Source organism: Mus musculus, chromosome X (genome assembly GCF_000001635.26).
Source record: "Mus musculus strain C57BL/6J chromosome X, GRCm38.p6 C57BL/6J".
In the NCBI taxonomy this organism is placed as follows: domain Eukaryota; kingdom Metazoa; phylum Chordata; class Mammalia; order Rodentia; family Muridae; genus Mus; species Mus musculus.
The window spans coordinates 83,764,101-83,779,626 of record NC_000086.7 but is presented as its reverse complement, the minus strand read 5'-3'; the positions used below and the strand labels follow the sequence as shown (position 1 = coordinate 83,779,626).

At 31.5% G+C, this 15,526-nt stretch overlaps 1 protein-coding gene across 10 annotated transcripts in view; it reads right to left on the bottom strand.

Moving 5' to 3' along the window:
- The window catches only part of Dmd (dystrophin, muscular dystrophy), a 2,390,387-nt gene that overhangs the window by 1,425,424 nt on the left and 949,437 nt on the right, over positions 1 to 15,526 (bottom strand). For all 10 annotated transcript variants that reach the window (XM_006527768.3, XM_017318379.2, XM_017318378.1 and 7 more), the window contains one exon: positions 7,005 to 7,092. In XM_006527768.3, coding sequence (XP_006527831.1) covers positions 7,005 to 7,092 — 88 coding nt within the window. The remainder of the gene's footprint in view (positions 1 to 7,004; positions 7,093 to 15,526) is intronic.

Here is a 15,526-nt window from a genome sequence, read left to right as displayed (position 1 = left end):
CAATCATATTGAGATATATGAAGATTATTAGTTTTGAGATTGGGAATTACAGAAGTATTTATTTGAGCGTTGACATTGTATAACATTAGCAGTAAAAAGCTTATTTGTTACAAATTATCAGAGAAGAAAATCTACAATTTCAACCAAATAACTACTCACTTTGAAAAAATGTATCATGGGTATTTTGTTCCCAATTCTAAGAAGGGGCAAAGCGTCCACACTTTGGTCTTCTTTCTTCTTGAGTTTCATGTGTTTAGCAAATTGTATCTTACATCTTGGGTATTCTAAGTTTCTGGGCCATATCCGGGGATCCATCCCATAATCAGCTTCCAAACGCTGACACCATTGCATACACTAGCAAGATTTTGCTGAAAGGACCCAGATATGGCTGTCTCTTGTGAGACTATGCCGGGGTCTGGCAAACACAGAAGTGGATGCTCACAGTCAGCTATTGGATGGATCACAGGGCCCCTAATGGAGGAGCTAGAGAAAGTACCCAAGGAGCTAAAGGGATCTGCAATCCTATAGGTGGCACAACAATATGACCTAACCAATACCTGCCCAGAGCTCGTGTCTCTAGCTGCATATGAATCAGAAGATGACCTAGTCGGCCATCAGTGGAAAGAGAGGCCCATTGGTCGTCCAAACTTTATATGCCTCAGTACAGGGGAACGCCAGGGCCAAGAAGTGGGAGTGGGTGGGTGGGGGAGTGGGGGGAGTGTTTGGGGGACTTTTGGGGTAGCATTGGAAATGTAAATGAAATAAATACCCAATTAAGTAAAAGAAAAAATGTATCATAATGAAATATCTACATTAACTTAGTAAATAAGGTGTAATTTTAAAATGAATAGAAGAAAAAGTTCATATTATTTAATATTGCAAGATCATGGCATAGCCCAAATCACATATTTCAGAAAAATATTGTCATCAAATATTGAATTTTGGTAAGTACTTAGTAGGAAGTTTATGATCAGTGTAAAGCCAATACAAAGCAGATATTAAGAAGGCAATGAGCAGTGTTCCAACAAATTAAAACTAGTTTGGTGCTGTAAACTTTATTGTCTTACATTTGATTAAATGAGGAAAATTTAAAAATCTCTCTGCTCCTGAAAAAAAATTAACCTTATAAAATTCTTAGAAATTGCAAATCGCAAATTAATTTCCATTATGGCTGAAATATCATAATTTTTCAAAGTGATAATGCACACCATAAAGCAGCTCCAATAGCTTTTGTAGTATCTGTTAATATCAAAGGATTGTTTTTCATGAATTATGTTGATTCTAGCAGACAACTTTATGCTGTGAAACAAATAGGAAATGATGATACATGTATCTCTAAAGGCAATTAAAACAAAAGTGAATGGTAAACTTTTTACAAATCTGTAACATTGAAAATTTTACAGAATTTAGTTTTATAATGAGTTTTATAACTGAATATGTAAATAGACATATTTGGGTTCAAATTCAATGTCCCTCTATACATAGGTGAATTGGGTTCAGCTTAGTAATCCCTTTGGCTACCATATTTAAAGAACATCTAGTAAATAAGGACAACATTAGTTGTATCCTTTTAGAAAAATAGGGAGAGTTCTTTTAATGAATTAAATAGAATATTTATGAAAATTTGACTGCTGAAATAAAAAATTAATTTTACATAAAATATGATATATAAAAAATTTTAAAGTTTTGTAAAAGTTTTAGCAATGACAAATGATATGTTCATAAGATTTAGGGTTAGACTATTACAATATAACATCTTATATTTATAATGAAATTTCTGGCAAAAGATACAGTGTAGACCACAGAGAATTTTAGCCTTGGAGACAATTTGTATGGAAACATTTTATATGTGAGTATGTTTGCTGATCATCTTTAGTATATGTAATCCATCCTCCTAAACTCTAAAGTCTTCTAGGAAATATGTTGTCACTAGCAGTTTCTGGTATAGTTCTCAGCCTATAGATGAAATACTTTATGTGTGAACTCTTCCAACATCAAATCAATAGTTTGCTTTGATGAAGACAAACATTAAGGGAGTGATAGGTAGACAGTTAAAAAATTTCTTACAAAAGTAATCACATAACATCTTGTATTTGGTTTGCTTGAAAATGTGTGGATAGAGGGCAAAAAGGATGCTAGAAATGCCATTAAACATACGGAATTAATTTACCATATATATTATTTTTCTGGTGATACTAGTAGATACCTTATGTCTGGAAAACAGTATCTATATTTTTAGAAAGTAGTTGCCCATGGGTTTCTTTACTACACTGTTTATGGGTATGCATTTCATAGGACTGTATTCCTTTGCTCAACTGAAAATTTTAAGTTTTATGACACCTTTTTATTGTAAATATTTGCAAAGTTTAAGTATCAATCATCTGAGCATCTGCTTTTCTAATTTTTTGTTAGCTATTTAAGAGTACAAACACTGACTCACCAGACATTATGAACAGTACTTATGAAAACCATTTCGGAGCAGCACATTACATTTTCAGGGATAATGGATCATAATCCATTCACATCTCATATTCTAAACAACCCCTGAAATAGTCTGTGAATAAATAGATTGCACCCAGAGGAAATGGATCATTACTTGAAGTACATCCATTAATTTTATTACTTGTGTACAGTGCATAACAGACTGCTAGAATAATTGTAATTATGCATCACCTTCCATGCAAGTACTTCAGAATTGATACCTAAAGTGAAGTATTCCTCATCAAGTATATTCATCATCAACTATGAAGTGTGGGTAAAATAATGGGGAAAGGGTTTATCAGTGGTTTTTTTTTTTTCATTACAAGAATATCTAGACTAAAATGTACTCTCCCTAATAACTTCGCATTTTCTTGTGTTTTAACTGAGAGACACTACCAGCACGTTTAGCATCCAATAGAGTCACATAATGTGCAATTTCTATGCATCTAGTATTTATGCTAAATGCAGATGCAAAACATTGGAAGCTTCTGAAACCAGATTAATTTTCACACAACTGTTGAGCAACCTTTTAAAAAAATAGTTTTCCATAGTTTATGCTAATTAGTAATTCTAGTAAAATGGGAAAAAACTATCTAACATATCCCATTTCTTTATTTTCTGTTTCTAATGACAAAAGTGTAGGAGAAAATATTGTATTCCTAGACATATTTTTTTTTCGGCCAGCAATTGCCCTCGAGAGCAGTAGCTTTTATGATCTCCTCCTTTCAAACCCAGAAATATATACATAAGCACATAGGATCTCCTTATTAAAGTGGAAAGTTAATCCATAAAAAATGCATTTGTAAATTTTCAGGATGTGAACTCCATGTAGAACGTTAGCCTTAGTGTTATGTAGCAAGAAGGGAAAATGTAAATGAAATTGCCCAGAACTACAGAAGGACAAAACAAGAAATATGTACTTCTGCAGAAAGCTAGACTTCAAGGATGGTGAGGTAAATTATCAATCATACATGATATGGGGAGTTACCAACAAGATGAGTTAGAAAAACTACAGTCCAAACTAACTTTCCCATCTGACAAGTTGAATTGCATACATGCAAATAAGTTCATGCACATAAGTATATTTAAACGGTAAGCTAAATGTAAAAGCTCTTAGTGACTTGGATAACATAAGTGAGAGATGCTCTTGTCTAAGTCTTATAATTTTCTTCAGTTTAATTACAGTTCTGGGAATAGTTGCTCTTATGCATCACATGAAACACTATAACCATGACTCAGGTCATAAATGTTTTAGATGTTCTTTTTGTTATAGTATACTAACAGTTATTACATTTATTTACATATTTCCTTGATGTGATTATCTTCAGGTTCTTAACACCAGAAAACTAAATTTAGAAACTGAAAGGGGAGCAACATTTATTATAGAAAATACTGTTAGCTATTATATCTTGATAGTTGACCCCTCTGTAAATTAAGGAGAAAGTATTCCATAGTTTATAAATTTATACATTGGGACCTAAGTTATTCCTGTATGTGTATTTTCTTGAATTTTTGACACAGCTGCTTTTTATCTTATTTTAAGTACTATTACTTGATCTTTTTAAGTATTATCTAGCCATTCTGGCTTTATGTTATTTACATACACCATATGGGTGTGTATGTGATTGAGATTTTGGTTCAAGCTTTTCTTGCAATTTTGTAATTTAATTAATACATTTAAAATATCCTAAATAAGTAAAGTACTTTGCAAAATAATACCATAAGAATACAATATTGCTGTGTTATCTGAAATTAAGTAAGATAAATTAGAGGGTTAAATGATATATTTTTCACAATTAAGAATGTTTTCCTGCCATTTTGTATTTTAACAAGTTTTTTTTTTAAATGAAGCCTTAAAGAAGTTCATCTAAATAGTTTTCAGAAAAAACAATGAAAGAATTTAGATATTATCTATCTCATTGTAGCAGAGCTAAGGAAACATATAGATAAGACACTAAGTCTAAGTTCCAAATAAGTCCCTCTATGGTTATAACAATCTACTAAATGTTTTGAGACTAAAAATATGACCGTAACTCATACATCGAAGAGATACTCCACAAAACCTTATTTCTGAAAAAAAAAGTCCCCCAAAAGAAGTAGCTCTATCTCATACTGTATCAAAATAATCTCTGTTGATATCCAAACAAGCAATGGTATAGACAAAGGAAGTTAACTTTAATATTACCTCAAAAATAGACTATGGTTATTGGCTTGGTGTTTGGGAGAAACTTCTGACAGTGGGAGTGGGAGTGTCCTTAACTCTCTCAGCTGGTCTTTGGATCTTTTTGCTCCTACTTGTTTATTTTGTCCAGCCCTAATGTGAGAGTTTGTGCCTGATCTTACTGTATCCTATTGTATCATGGTTTGCTGATGTTTCCCAACAGAAAGCAGCAAGTTTTGCATAGAATATATTTATTGTCTGCCAGTGTAATTTTTGATCATACAAGGTCACTTATCTTCTGTTCAATTGAGTTACTATAATCATAAATAAATACCCAGGAGTGATTTGGCTTCACCTAGAGGACGATGTTTATGGGTAAAAAGAACATCCATTTATTGTAAATGAATTAGAGTGATTTAGCTCTCATTTCCTTTTCTATAAATAACATGGTAGGAGTATAGAACTCCTATATATAAGAAAGATGTATTTTGACTTTTTACATTGTCACAAAAGAAAGTATTAGGAATCTTGGTTTACAAAAATATTAATTTCATTTTCAGTTTTATGAGACATACCGTTGGCTATTTCCTACAGTAGCATCTAAAAATTTGAAGATGAGTCCCTCTAAATTACAGTTGGACATGTTTTCAGCAGTGTTTGTATTTCTGACTTATTTAATAATTTGCATTAATTCAAAAAATAAGTTCTATGTAAGTTGATTTTTTGAGATAAAAGAGAATAAATATAGCAAAATATGTGATTATATTTTTAAGAAATGATATAAATAGCTTTGATTAATAGGACAGTAGAACAATGGGTACAGTAAATTCTTAAGCTCATTGTGGCCTTAACTGGCTTAATCCTACACAAAATAACCCTAACCATATCTTCACTAACAGACAAGTGAGTAGCCTAAATTTTGATTAATGTAAACAAGAAGAATTTAAAGTACACTTCCACTACCCCACTGACATTTGGTAAGTATCCCAGATAATACTTTCATTCAGAGGCAATATTTTCTATCAGTGCTATTTCTCAACTATTTATTAAGTATATCCTATATGTCCTAATTTATCTGTATTCATTCTGAAATTCTGATGTAAGTATATAGAAAATTGATTTTAGTATTTACCATTAACATTTCATCTCCCTGTTTCACTAAACAAACACTAATGGGTTTCCATTCATTTCTAATGTTAAAAATTTAAATACAGTACTTTTGTATATAGGATGATCTGAGGCCTGTTTGATATTTCAGTGCAGATTTTAAAGATTTGAAGTTGAAAGTTAAACCAGTATACTTAAATACAAATGTGATAATGTAGTTTCTAGAGAATTTTTTATAGAGTGATTATAAGGCTATTTGGACAATGTAATTTTATTTGACTCAATAGGATATTAAAATCATCTTCTAAAATCACCAAACACATAGCAACAAAATATCCATTTTCTATTGTTTATGTATTAATTTATTTAGCAAATTCTCAACTGACAGTTCTTGGTGTTTTTATTTTTAAACAAACACAGTTTTGAGGCTCATTAAAAGATGAAAATCAATTGGTTTTCTATGAAGACAATTGAACTTATTAATGCCCAGACAACAATTAAGACAAAATAATTTATATACAAAAGTTATGTAGGCAGATTCTCAAAAATGGTGACATTTACAGAAAAAGCATCCAAAAGTAAAAACAAACTTGTCTTGAAATTGCATTGTTTGTGATTTTTATAAAGTAACTTTTATTTAGAGACAGACACAAGTTTAGAACACACAATTTGGGGGAAAAAAGAATCACATGACTTTACAATATTTTACAAAGATAGATTTTCAAGCATTATTGCAGTGAATAATCATATTTTAAAATATTATAAAAATATAATCCTAATTTGTGGTTTTGCCACATTTAAATTCATAGACACATCTTTTTAGAAGATGAGGGAGGTAAGGTAATGCACAAAACATAACAAATATTAGTAGTATTAGGCCACTAAGTTTTAGGTTGTTTGTAAAATTTATTGGTAAAATTATAGTTACTTTTACTTAATATTATTCAATTACTTCCACAAGTAATTTCTTCAGTAAAGCTGTGATTTTTCTTAAACTTACTAAAATTAAAAAATTATCTCTCTAATATATTTATAAAATATTTAACCAGAACTAATTTTTAACAAACCTATTAAAATTGAAAATTTTTCCAATAATTTGCTTAGAATGAAAGAGAAAGTAACAACAGTATAGACTTCCTTTAATTTAAATTTGTATTGCAGAAGTACTTGTCTGATATGATTCAGCTGATAAATATGAACCTATGTGCTTATCAAATCCCTAAGAAGATTATTTAAATCAACTTCATGTAATTACCATTTGCCATCTGTTCCACCAGGGCCTGAGCTGATCTGCTGGCATCTTGCAGTTTTCTGAACTTCTCTGCTTTTTCTCGTGCTATGGCCTGCAGCATGAGAGCAAAGGTGAGCATTTCAGTGCAACAACTTGGTGTCTAAACAGTAATTGTAACTGTAACCTGATTTTTCAATTCTTCTGATACTTCATTTTATCAACTCATCATGTAAATCTTTAATACTGATTTTTCAACAATAATCAATTCGAAGTTCTCATATTTTCAAACAAAAGTCAATGTTCATATTCTAAGAGCTTTCTAAACTGTTTGCTCAAAATTCCTAATCAGAATTAACCTTTTGAACAATAAATTTAAAACAGTTCAAATTAACAAAAATATTACCTGCCAATTATCTTATTCCCAATGGCTATATAGCCATAAAAATCGTTAGACATAAGAAATTCAAACAATTTTTATTATGATCGCTTTTAAGACTATCTTAGCTGTAGCAGTGAGATGACTCCGCAAGTGGAACTGATCACTGCCATACTAACAGCCTGAGTTCATTTTCCAGAACCCACATGGTAGAATTCCTGTACGTTATTCCCTGAAAGTTGTTCTCTGGCTGTCATATATATTCTGTAGTATACTCATACCCATATAGAAACACATGCACAAATAATTAATAAATATGACTAACTTTTTAATGTGGCTCTAGTTATATATGATATTTTATGTCCTCAACCTATTTCTTACAAAAGAAATAGAGTGAAAATGCAATTAACAATCCATAATTCTGATGTCTATATCTACATCTATAATCATTTTATCTGCTATAGAAAGATAGATTTTACATGAGATTAAGTTAGTCTGGATTTATATTCCAAATCAAAATTTAATTTTTCTACTTGAATTTAAAGAAGCATTCTATGATTCAATATTAGAGTATAATCAGCATTTTATGGAACTTGGATATTCTTCAATGCTTTTTATTAGACATGTGTTGCAAATGTAAATATTTAATAGCTGTGTTTTCTATTACAGTATCTAGTCACTACACATGAGTACTGAGTAGCTAAAAGGTTGCCAATTACACAGGAAATTATTTTTAAATTTAATTTAATCTAATGTGATTTAAAATTTTACATGTTACCACTGTTATCTCTAATTGTATCATGTTTGCCTGGGCCTTCCTGTTGAAAACAAGTGAAGGCAGATGAAGATATAAATATAAACAAATAATAATAATTTAACATCAAACCAGATCAGATTTTTCATAGCAAATGATTCAATATACAAAGTATTTTTAAAATTTACTATAAATGAGTAGTGAGCTAAAATTCAACCAAGTGGGTACATTGGCATGCCTACATGAAAAATATACATTTTTTTACTATGTTGCCAAAGGCATCCAAGAGATAACCCTGTTTTATAACCTGAATTGAAAGATTTGAAAGTGAAAAGACATGTTTTAATATCTTGGATTTTTCACTTGAAAATTTCCCAACACATAGATTGCATTGTTTTGTGATTCTGTGTTCCCAGGATCCCATTCCAATTAACAGGAAAAGCTCTAGTATGCCTTGAAATTCAATTTCATAAGGAGAGAATTGGACAAACATGAAGGGTTCTGAACTGCTGATTGACCTGAGAAGTCTGTAAAAATAAAACAGTTACACTAGAGTCTCCATAAGGTTAAAATCAAAAGTAAAGCTCTAGCATTCACCCTTTCTCATCTGTTCAATTTTTGTGTTCCATAGTTTGTAACAACTTATTCGTATGCTGTGCTTAGCAGCTTACTGATGTATGATTCCCAATAATTCACTACCTTCTTCACTAAAAAGAAATGTTATTCATAATGATAATGTGCTCTGTGCACAGTAGGAAGGGGATAATTCTAAGTAATTACATACTATTAAATACCAAGAGCAACAGGAGGGTTTAAGTTATTCTTATTTGAATTATAATATATGAAAATATTAAACAAAGAAAAATCCTATGTTTTAATACAGTAAAATGAACAAATATAATAAAAAGCTAAGTTGATGCTCATTAATTTACATATCACTTATGGGGCTGGGAGTATTTTTTCCATGGTTAAGTAGACCTTCTTTTGAACCAGACTCTGGATCTTAGCACCTACATACAAAATTTGACTTCCCTCAGAAAAACTATAACCAAAGCTCTGAGGCAGCAGGGATTCATACACTGTTAGGGCTTGCTAGTTTCTCATCTAGTTGAGAATATCCAAGCTCTACATTCAGGAAAAGATTCTTGCATTGAAGAGTAATGGTGAGCCGGGCGTGGTGGCACACGCCTTTAATCCCAGCACTCGGGAAGCAGAGGCAGGCGGATTTCTGAGTTCGAGGCCAGCCTGGTCTACAAAGTGAGTTCCAGGACAGCCAGAGCTATACAGAGAAACCCTGTCTCGAAAACCCAAAAAAAAAAAAAAAAAAAAAAAAAAGAGTAATGGTGGAGAATGAAATTCATCCAAACTTTTACTCTTATATTCACTTATGTGTCCCACTTATGCGCACTACATAGACACACACACACACACAAAGTGAGGGAGGAAGAGAGAGAAAGTCATGCATGCATTCATAATGAATTTTTCCTGTTATGTTTTATTGTCATAGTATTTTTATATTTGATGAGATTGGTATTTTACTTATAAAATTATATAAAGAAAAGAATCAGAGAACCACATAGAATAGACAAATAAGTAAACTATATGTATAATTCCCTTATAAATGCCATTAACATAGTCTCTTTATTCCAAATGTCTAATAAGAAGATTAATTAGCTATTCTGTCTAGAAGGTCAACCTTACATTAGAAAATTTCAGGCATAATATCTGCATTTCAAATGGTGTTTTGATAACCACTTTACTCTAGTTATTCTTACATAAGTAAAGACAATAATATAACCACAACAAAATAAATAATCTGTTGAAAGAAAATTATTTCTCTCTTGTTTTGACAGGGGATAAAATTAAGACACAAAGTGATTTGAGAAACATTTGAAAATACCAATATCTTTCAAACTCAAGTACCTTATACTGCCTATAAGTTATGTTATATATATATGTATATGTATATATATAATATTTCTAACATACTTCACAACATTTGTGGACAAGAACAAAGTACATTATAGTATGCTGTTTTATAGAAGTTAAACATCAATGAGACTAAATGACAAATCAAAAAAGACAGGACTTGAAAATGTTTCCTAAAACCATTTTTTCTGTTTACAAGTTCAGTACTCTTTCACAATTTGCTTCTTCAAGGAATATTTCAATGAAAATTCACCTAATAGGCATGAGTATGCCAGAACACAACTCATAGTAAAGGAGAATATTTAGTTTCTAGATAGTGTAGGTATTCTAAATAACTATCTGCTATTAATTCAGCATGGGTACTAAGATATTAGAATAAATGCATGGCCCTGGAGTCATTGGTAAGAAACATCAGATGCAATTCAATTGTTGGTTCCATTTGCAAGATGTACACTATACAGCCAAGGAGCAACTTACACATATATAGAGATAGAAGCCCTACAAACTTAGTTGCTAACACTATTTACAAATTTGTCAATTTTGAATTCACATGAGTATTGTTAGGTCAAACCATATGACAAGGGAATATTAAATAATGAATGGAAAGTTAAGCATAAAGAAAATGACTAGACAATGAAGTGTTCAGTAAACTTTGAATTTAAAGATGGTTGTAGGTGTTTGATCACAGATAAATAAAGGATAAGAAAGGGATGATAAACTAACAAATATAAATGTGTTTGAGTTATTATTGTTTGGTATTTATTTTTATTTGTATGTTTGTTTTGTATTAACTAACAATAATAAAGAGCTTCTTAGCAGACTAAAGGAGACTCATCAGATAACAATCTCCAAAATGAGAGGATCATTTTCTTCCCAGTAAAATAGTACAGTGATAATTTTTAATCTGAGTAAGACACTAAGACTAAATTAAACAAAACATGTTATGTACTCATTTTAATTTAGGATGACCCCAATCATCTTAAAATAGTAGAACCTTGACACAATATCTGAGTAGATTACCTTGTTCATGAGACTATATCAACAATATTCACATTAGAAGTTTAGGGAGAAGAAACTGCACAATTGAAATATATTGTATGGAAAAGTAATAACAAATGAAAAGAAAAGAAATATGTTAATAAACTTTACTAAGCATCACTGAAACTCTGAAACTGCTTTCTCATAGGATACATAATTTTTCAAATATATGAACAGTTCTGTTAAAGAATTGAGTATTAGAAATTCCTAATATTTTATGTCTTACCACCTTTTGTTTTTTCAGAGAGACATGTGACAAAGAACACAAAGATGGGAAAAACCCATATCACACCTCAACCAAAACAATGCCTAGAAGTAACAATCCTGGAACGGAATCACAGATTTTTTTTTAAAGTATTGCATTTCAAGAAGGAACACACTGACCTTTTATTTGCTTAATTTAAAAATGATATAGAATATAAATAAATGAAACCAAGAGCAAAAGCAAAGTAACCTATTACCTTACTCAATCCTAACACAATTGTCAATGTCTAGGTCAGCAATGTCTGCCTATTTATTGCAGGCTATATCTGACTTTCAGTTCTCAGTTTACTTTCGAGTATAAATTAATCCATTGAATTCCCTTTTCTTCAAGAAAGTAATTATTCTTTTGCTTTGTAGAGTAGTAACATGCATGACTTTCCTCTGACATCAAGAGCATCTTTACCTGATGTAATTTCCTGTTTCCTGTCTATCTCCTTGAGCTGTAGCTTTCAAGCATTAATCATTTTTCTTATCTTAATCAGGCCAAATCTAAAAAATCTTTTTATGAGCTAAAATTATTTTCTCATTTCTTATATTTATTTTTTCCATACAAACTCCACATTCAAAAAAGTTTAAAATCTTAATGGTTTTGTTTCAGGAAACTTATCCCAAAAATATTTGCCTAGCAAGTGTTACATTATGGGTTGATTTCTTATAAACATAAATAAGCACTATTAACACAAATACACATGTGTGAATGCACACACACACATACACAAACACACACTCCTTTTGAACTTAATATCAAAACATAACCAAATAATAGATTATAATCACTATTTTCATTATTACTAAAATAGTCAAAATACAATATTTATGAGAGATGCCTATTTCGATATATAATATTAAAGGACAGATATGTAGTTCATTGGTAAATGTAATGCCTGTATTTCAACAAAAGTACTGCAAAATAAAAATAAAACATTTATACCATTAAAGGATATATATTATAGAATGTATATATACATATATAAATATATGTGTATATATAATAGACATATATTATATGTTGAATATTGCATTATTAGTAATATTGTATGATAAGTAGCAAAAAAGAAAGAAAAACATGTTAATTAAGCTTACTAAGCATCATGGAAATTGCTTTCTTATGTTTTTCAGATAGCTTAAAAAGCTAGTCACATCAAGGACTATGTTCCACACTCTACAGCTCAGTAAATTCTCAAGCTCTGCCTAATCCTAAACACTTTACACTTTATAATTTGTTTGCTATAACTAAAACCCCATCCACATGCTTTCTTGTTACCCGATACAACAGCCATTTTCTTACTTTAAAGATATGTACTGAGTGTTCTGCCCTGCTTGGACACAGGAAAACAGGAGTACACATGACTGTGTGCACGCACCTATGCCCGCATACACACACACACACACACACACACACACACACACACAAACACACACACACACCTAAACCTCTTCTTCTAATATTTACTATGACATTTATCACCAACATGTATTTTATACATTTATATCATCACTGATAAGTTATGAGCCATATGATTCCTGGTATCCTCATCTCTTTTCTTATACAATCTCTGAAATACTACTACATATATGTAATAAAAACTACCATAAAGAGTATTTTTCAGAAAATGTATAACATTTTTACTTACCATTGTGATTCTTCTAGTAAGTACTAATATGATAACTCCATTCTTTGGGTCATACTGTTTATGAAAATATATCCTCCCTCATTTTTATTTTTCTCTAGCTGTTTTTCTCTAAAAAATAGTTCTGTTTTTATGTATGATTGTATGCTACTTTTAATATGTATGATCTCTGTGTGTGTGTGTATATATATATATATATATAATTATTTTAATAATAAAATTATTTTATATTTCAGTAGAGTAATTTTGAAGCATTTCTTAACACATAGAACAGCAGTTTTTGTTTAATATCATCCTATAGTTAAACTAGATTCTAAATAATTTAGTATAATAGATATAATTTCAAGTCAAGAATATAGTAATCCAAACTGAACTAAGGGCTCTTCACATATAATATAAAATAATATATAGGTTCATAAAAGTTAAGAGATAATCAGGTAATTATAATTCAAAAATGTACCCTCAATGTAGAATATGAAAGGTAACTGCATTTTGAAATAAAAATGTAATAGAAGAGTAAAATAATTCCAAAAAATTATACATTAAGGGAAGTTTGATGGTTAATAAGTGACTTTAAAATCATGACATTTATTTCTCCTTTCAATCCATCTTTTGTAATGATATGATAGTAAAGTTGATTTTCCCAATGGCCCTATATTGTTTTTAGAAGCAATTAATTTTCTATTAACTTAGCGTTCCCTAATATAGTTTTGTACTTTGACAGAGTGCTAATTTATTCTTTCACATAATTCAGAAGTTTTGGCATCCTTCACATCTCTAATGTATTTACATAACCCGTGTAGCTTTAAAAATAATTTATTTGTATATATTAAGCATTTATTGTGTTAAATACCAATTTCATTCTTGGATTATGAAATCAAAAGAAATTCAATAAATGGATCAGCAAAGAGTAAACAGAAAAATAAGTTCCACCTGCTAATTTCTATAATCCAACAATTAAAACTATATTATTATGCCTCTAAATCAGCATGAACAATTAAAAGGGAAACAGGTCACTCTAGTCATCATGAAAGCACCTGTGAGATGTTGACATTGCCAAAAATTTTCATCCAAAGACCACTAGGAGTAGACGAACAAATAAAGTATGTTAGGATGGTTTTATTTTATTAGGTATTTTCCTCATTTACATTTCCAATGCTATCCCAAAAGTCCCTCATATCCTCCCTCCACTCCCCTACCCACCCACTCTCAGTTCTTGGCCCTGGCATTCCCCTGTACTGAGGCATATAAAGTTTGTGTGTCCAATGGGCCTCTCTTTCCACTGATGGCCAACTAGGCCATCTTCTAATACATATACAGCTAGAGAAAGGAGCTCCAGGGGTACTGGTTAGTTCAGATTATTGTTCTACGTATAGGGTTGTAGATCCCTTTAGCTCCTTGGACTTTCTCTAGCTCCTCCATTCGGGGCCCTGTGATCCATCCAATAGCTGATTGTGAGCATCCACTTCTGTGTTTGCTAGGCCCCGGCATAGTCTCACAAGAGACAGCTATATCAGAGTCCTCTCAGCAAAATCTTGCTAGAGTATGGAATGGTGTCTGTGTTTGGTGGCTGATTATGGGAAGGATACCCGGATATGGTAGTCTCTAGATGGTCCATCCTTTTGTCTCAGCTCCAAACTTTGTCTCTGCAACTACTTCCATGGGTGTTTTGTTCCCAATTCTAAGAATGGGCAAAGTGTCCACACTTTGGTCTTCTTTCTTCTTGAGTTTCATGTGCTTTGTATCTTGTATCTTAGGTATTCTAAGTTTCTGGGCTAATATCCACTTATCAGTGAGTACATATCATGTGAGTTCTTTTGTGATTGGGACACCTCACACAGGATGATGCCCTCCAGGTCAACCCATTTGCCTAGGAATTTTATAAATTCATTCTTTTTAATAGCTAAGTAGTACTCCATTGTGTAAATGTACCACATTTTCTCTATCCATTCCTCTGTTGAGGGGCATCTGGGTTCTTTCCAGCTTCCGGCTATTATAAATAAGGCTGCTATGAACATAGTGGAGCATGTTTCCTTCTTATCGGTTGGAACATTTTCTGGATATATGCCCAGGAGAGGTATTGCAGGATCCTCCAGTAGTACTATGTCCAATTTTCTGAGGAACTGCCAGACTGATTTCCAGAGTGGTTGTACAAGCTTGCAATCCCACCCAAAATGGAGGAGTGTTCCTCTTTCTCCACATCCTTGCCAGCATCTGCTGTCACCTGAATTTTTGATCTTAGCCATTCTGACTGGTGTGAGATGGAATCTCAGGGCTGTTTTGATTTGCATTTCCCTGATGATTAAGGATACTGAACATTTCTTTCAGGTGTTTCTCAGCCATTCGGTATTCCTCGGGTGAGAATTCATTGTTTAGCTCTGTACCCCATTTTTAATGGGGTTATCTGATTTTCTGGAGTCCACCTTCTTCAGTTATATATATAATATATATATATTAGATATTAGTCCCCTATCTGATTTAGGATAGGTAAAGATCCTTTCCCAGTCTGTTGATGGCCTTTTTGTCTTATTGATGGTGTCCTTTGCCTTACAGA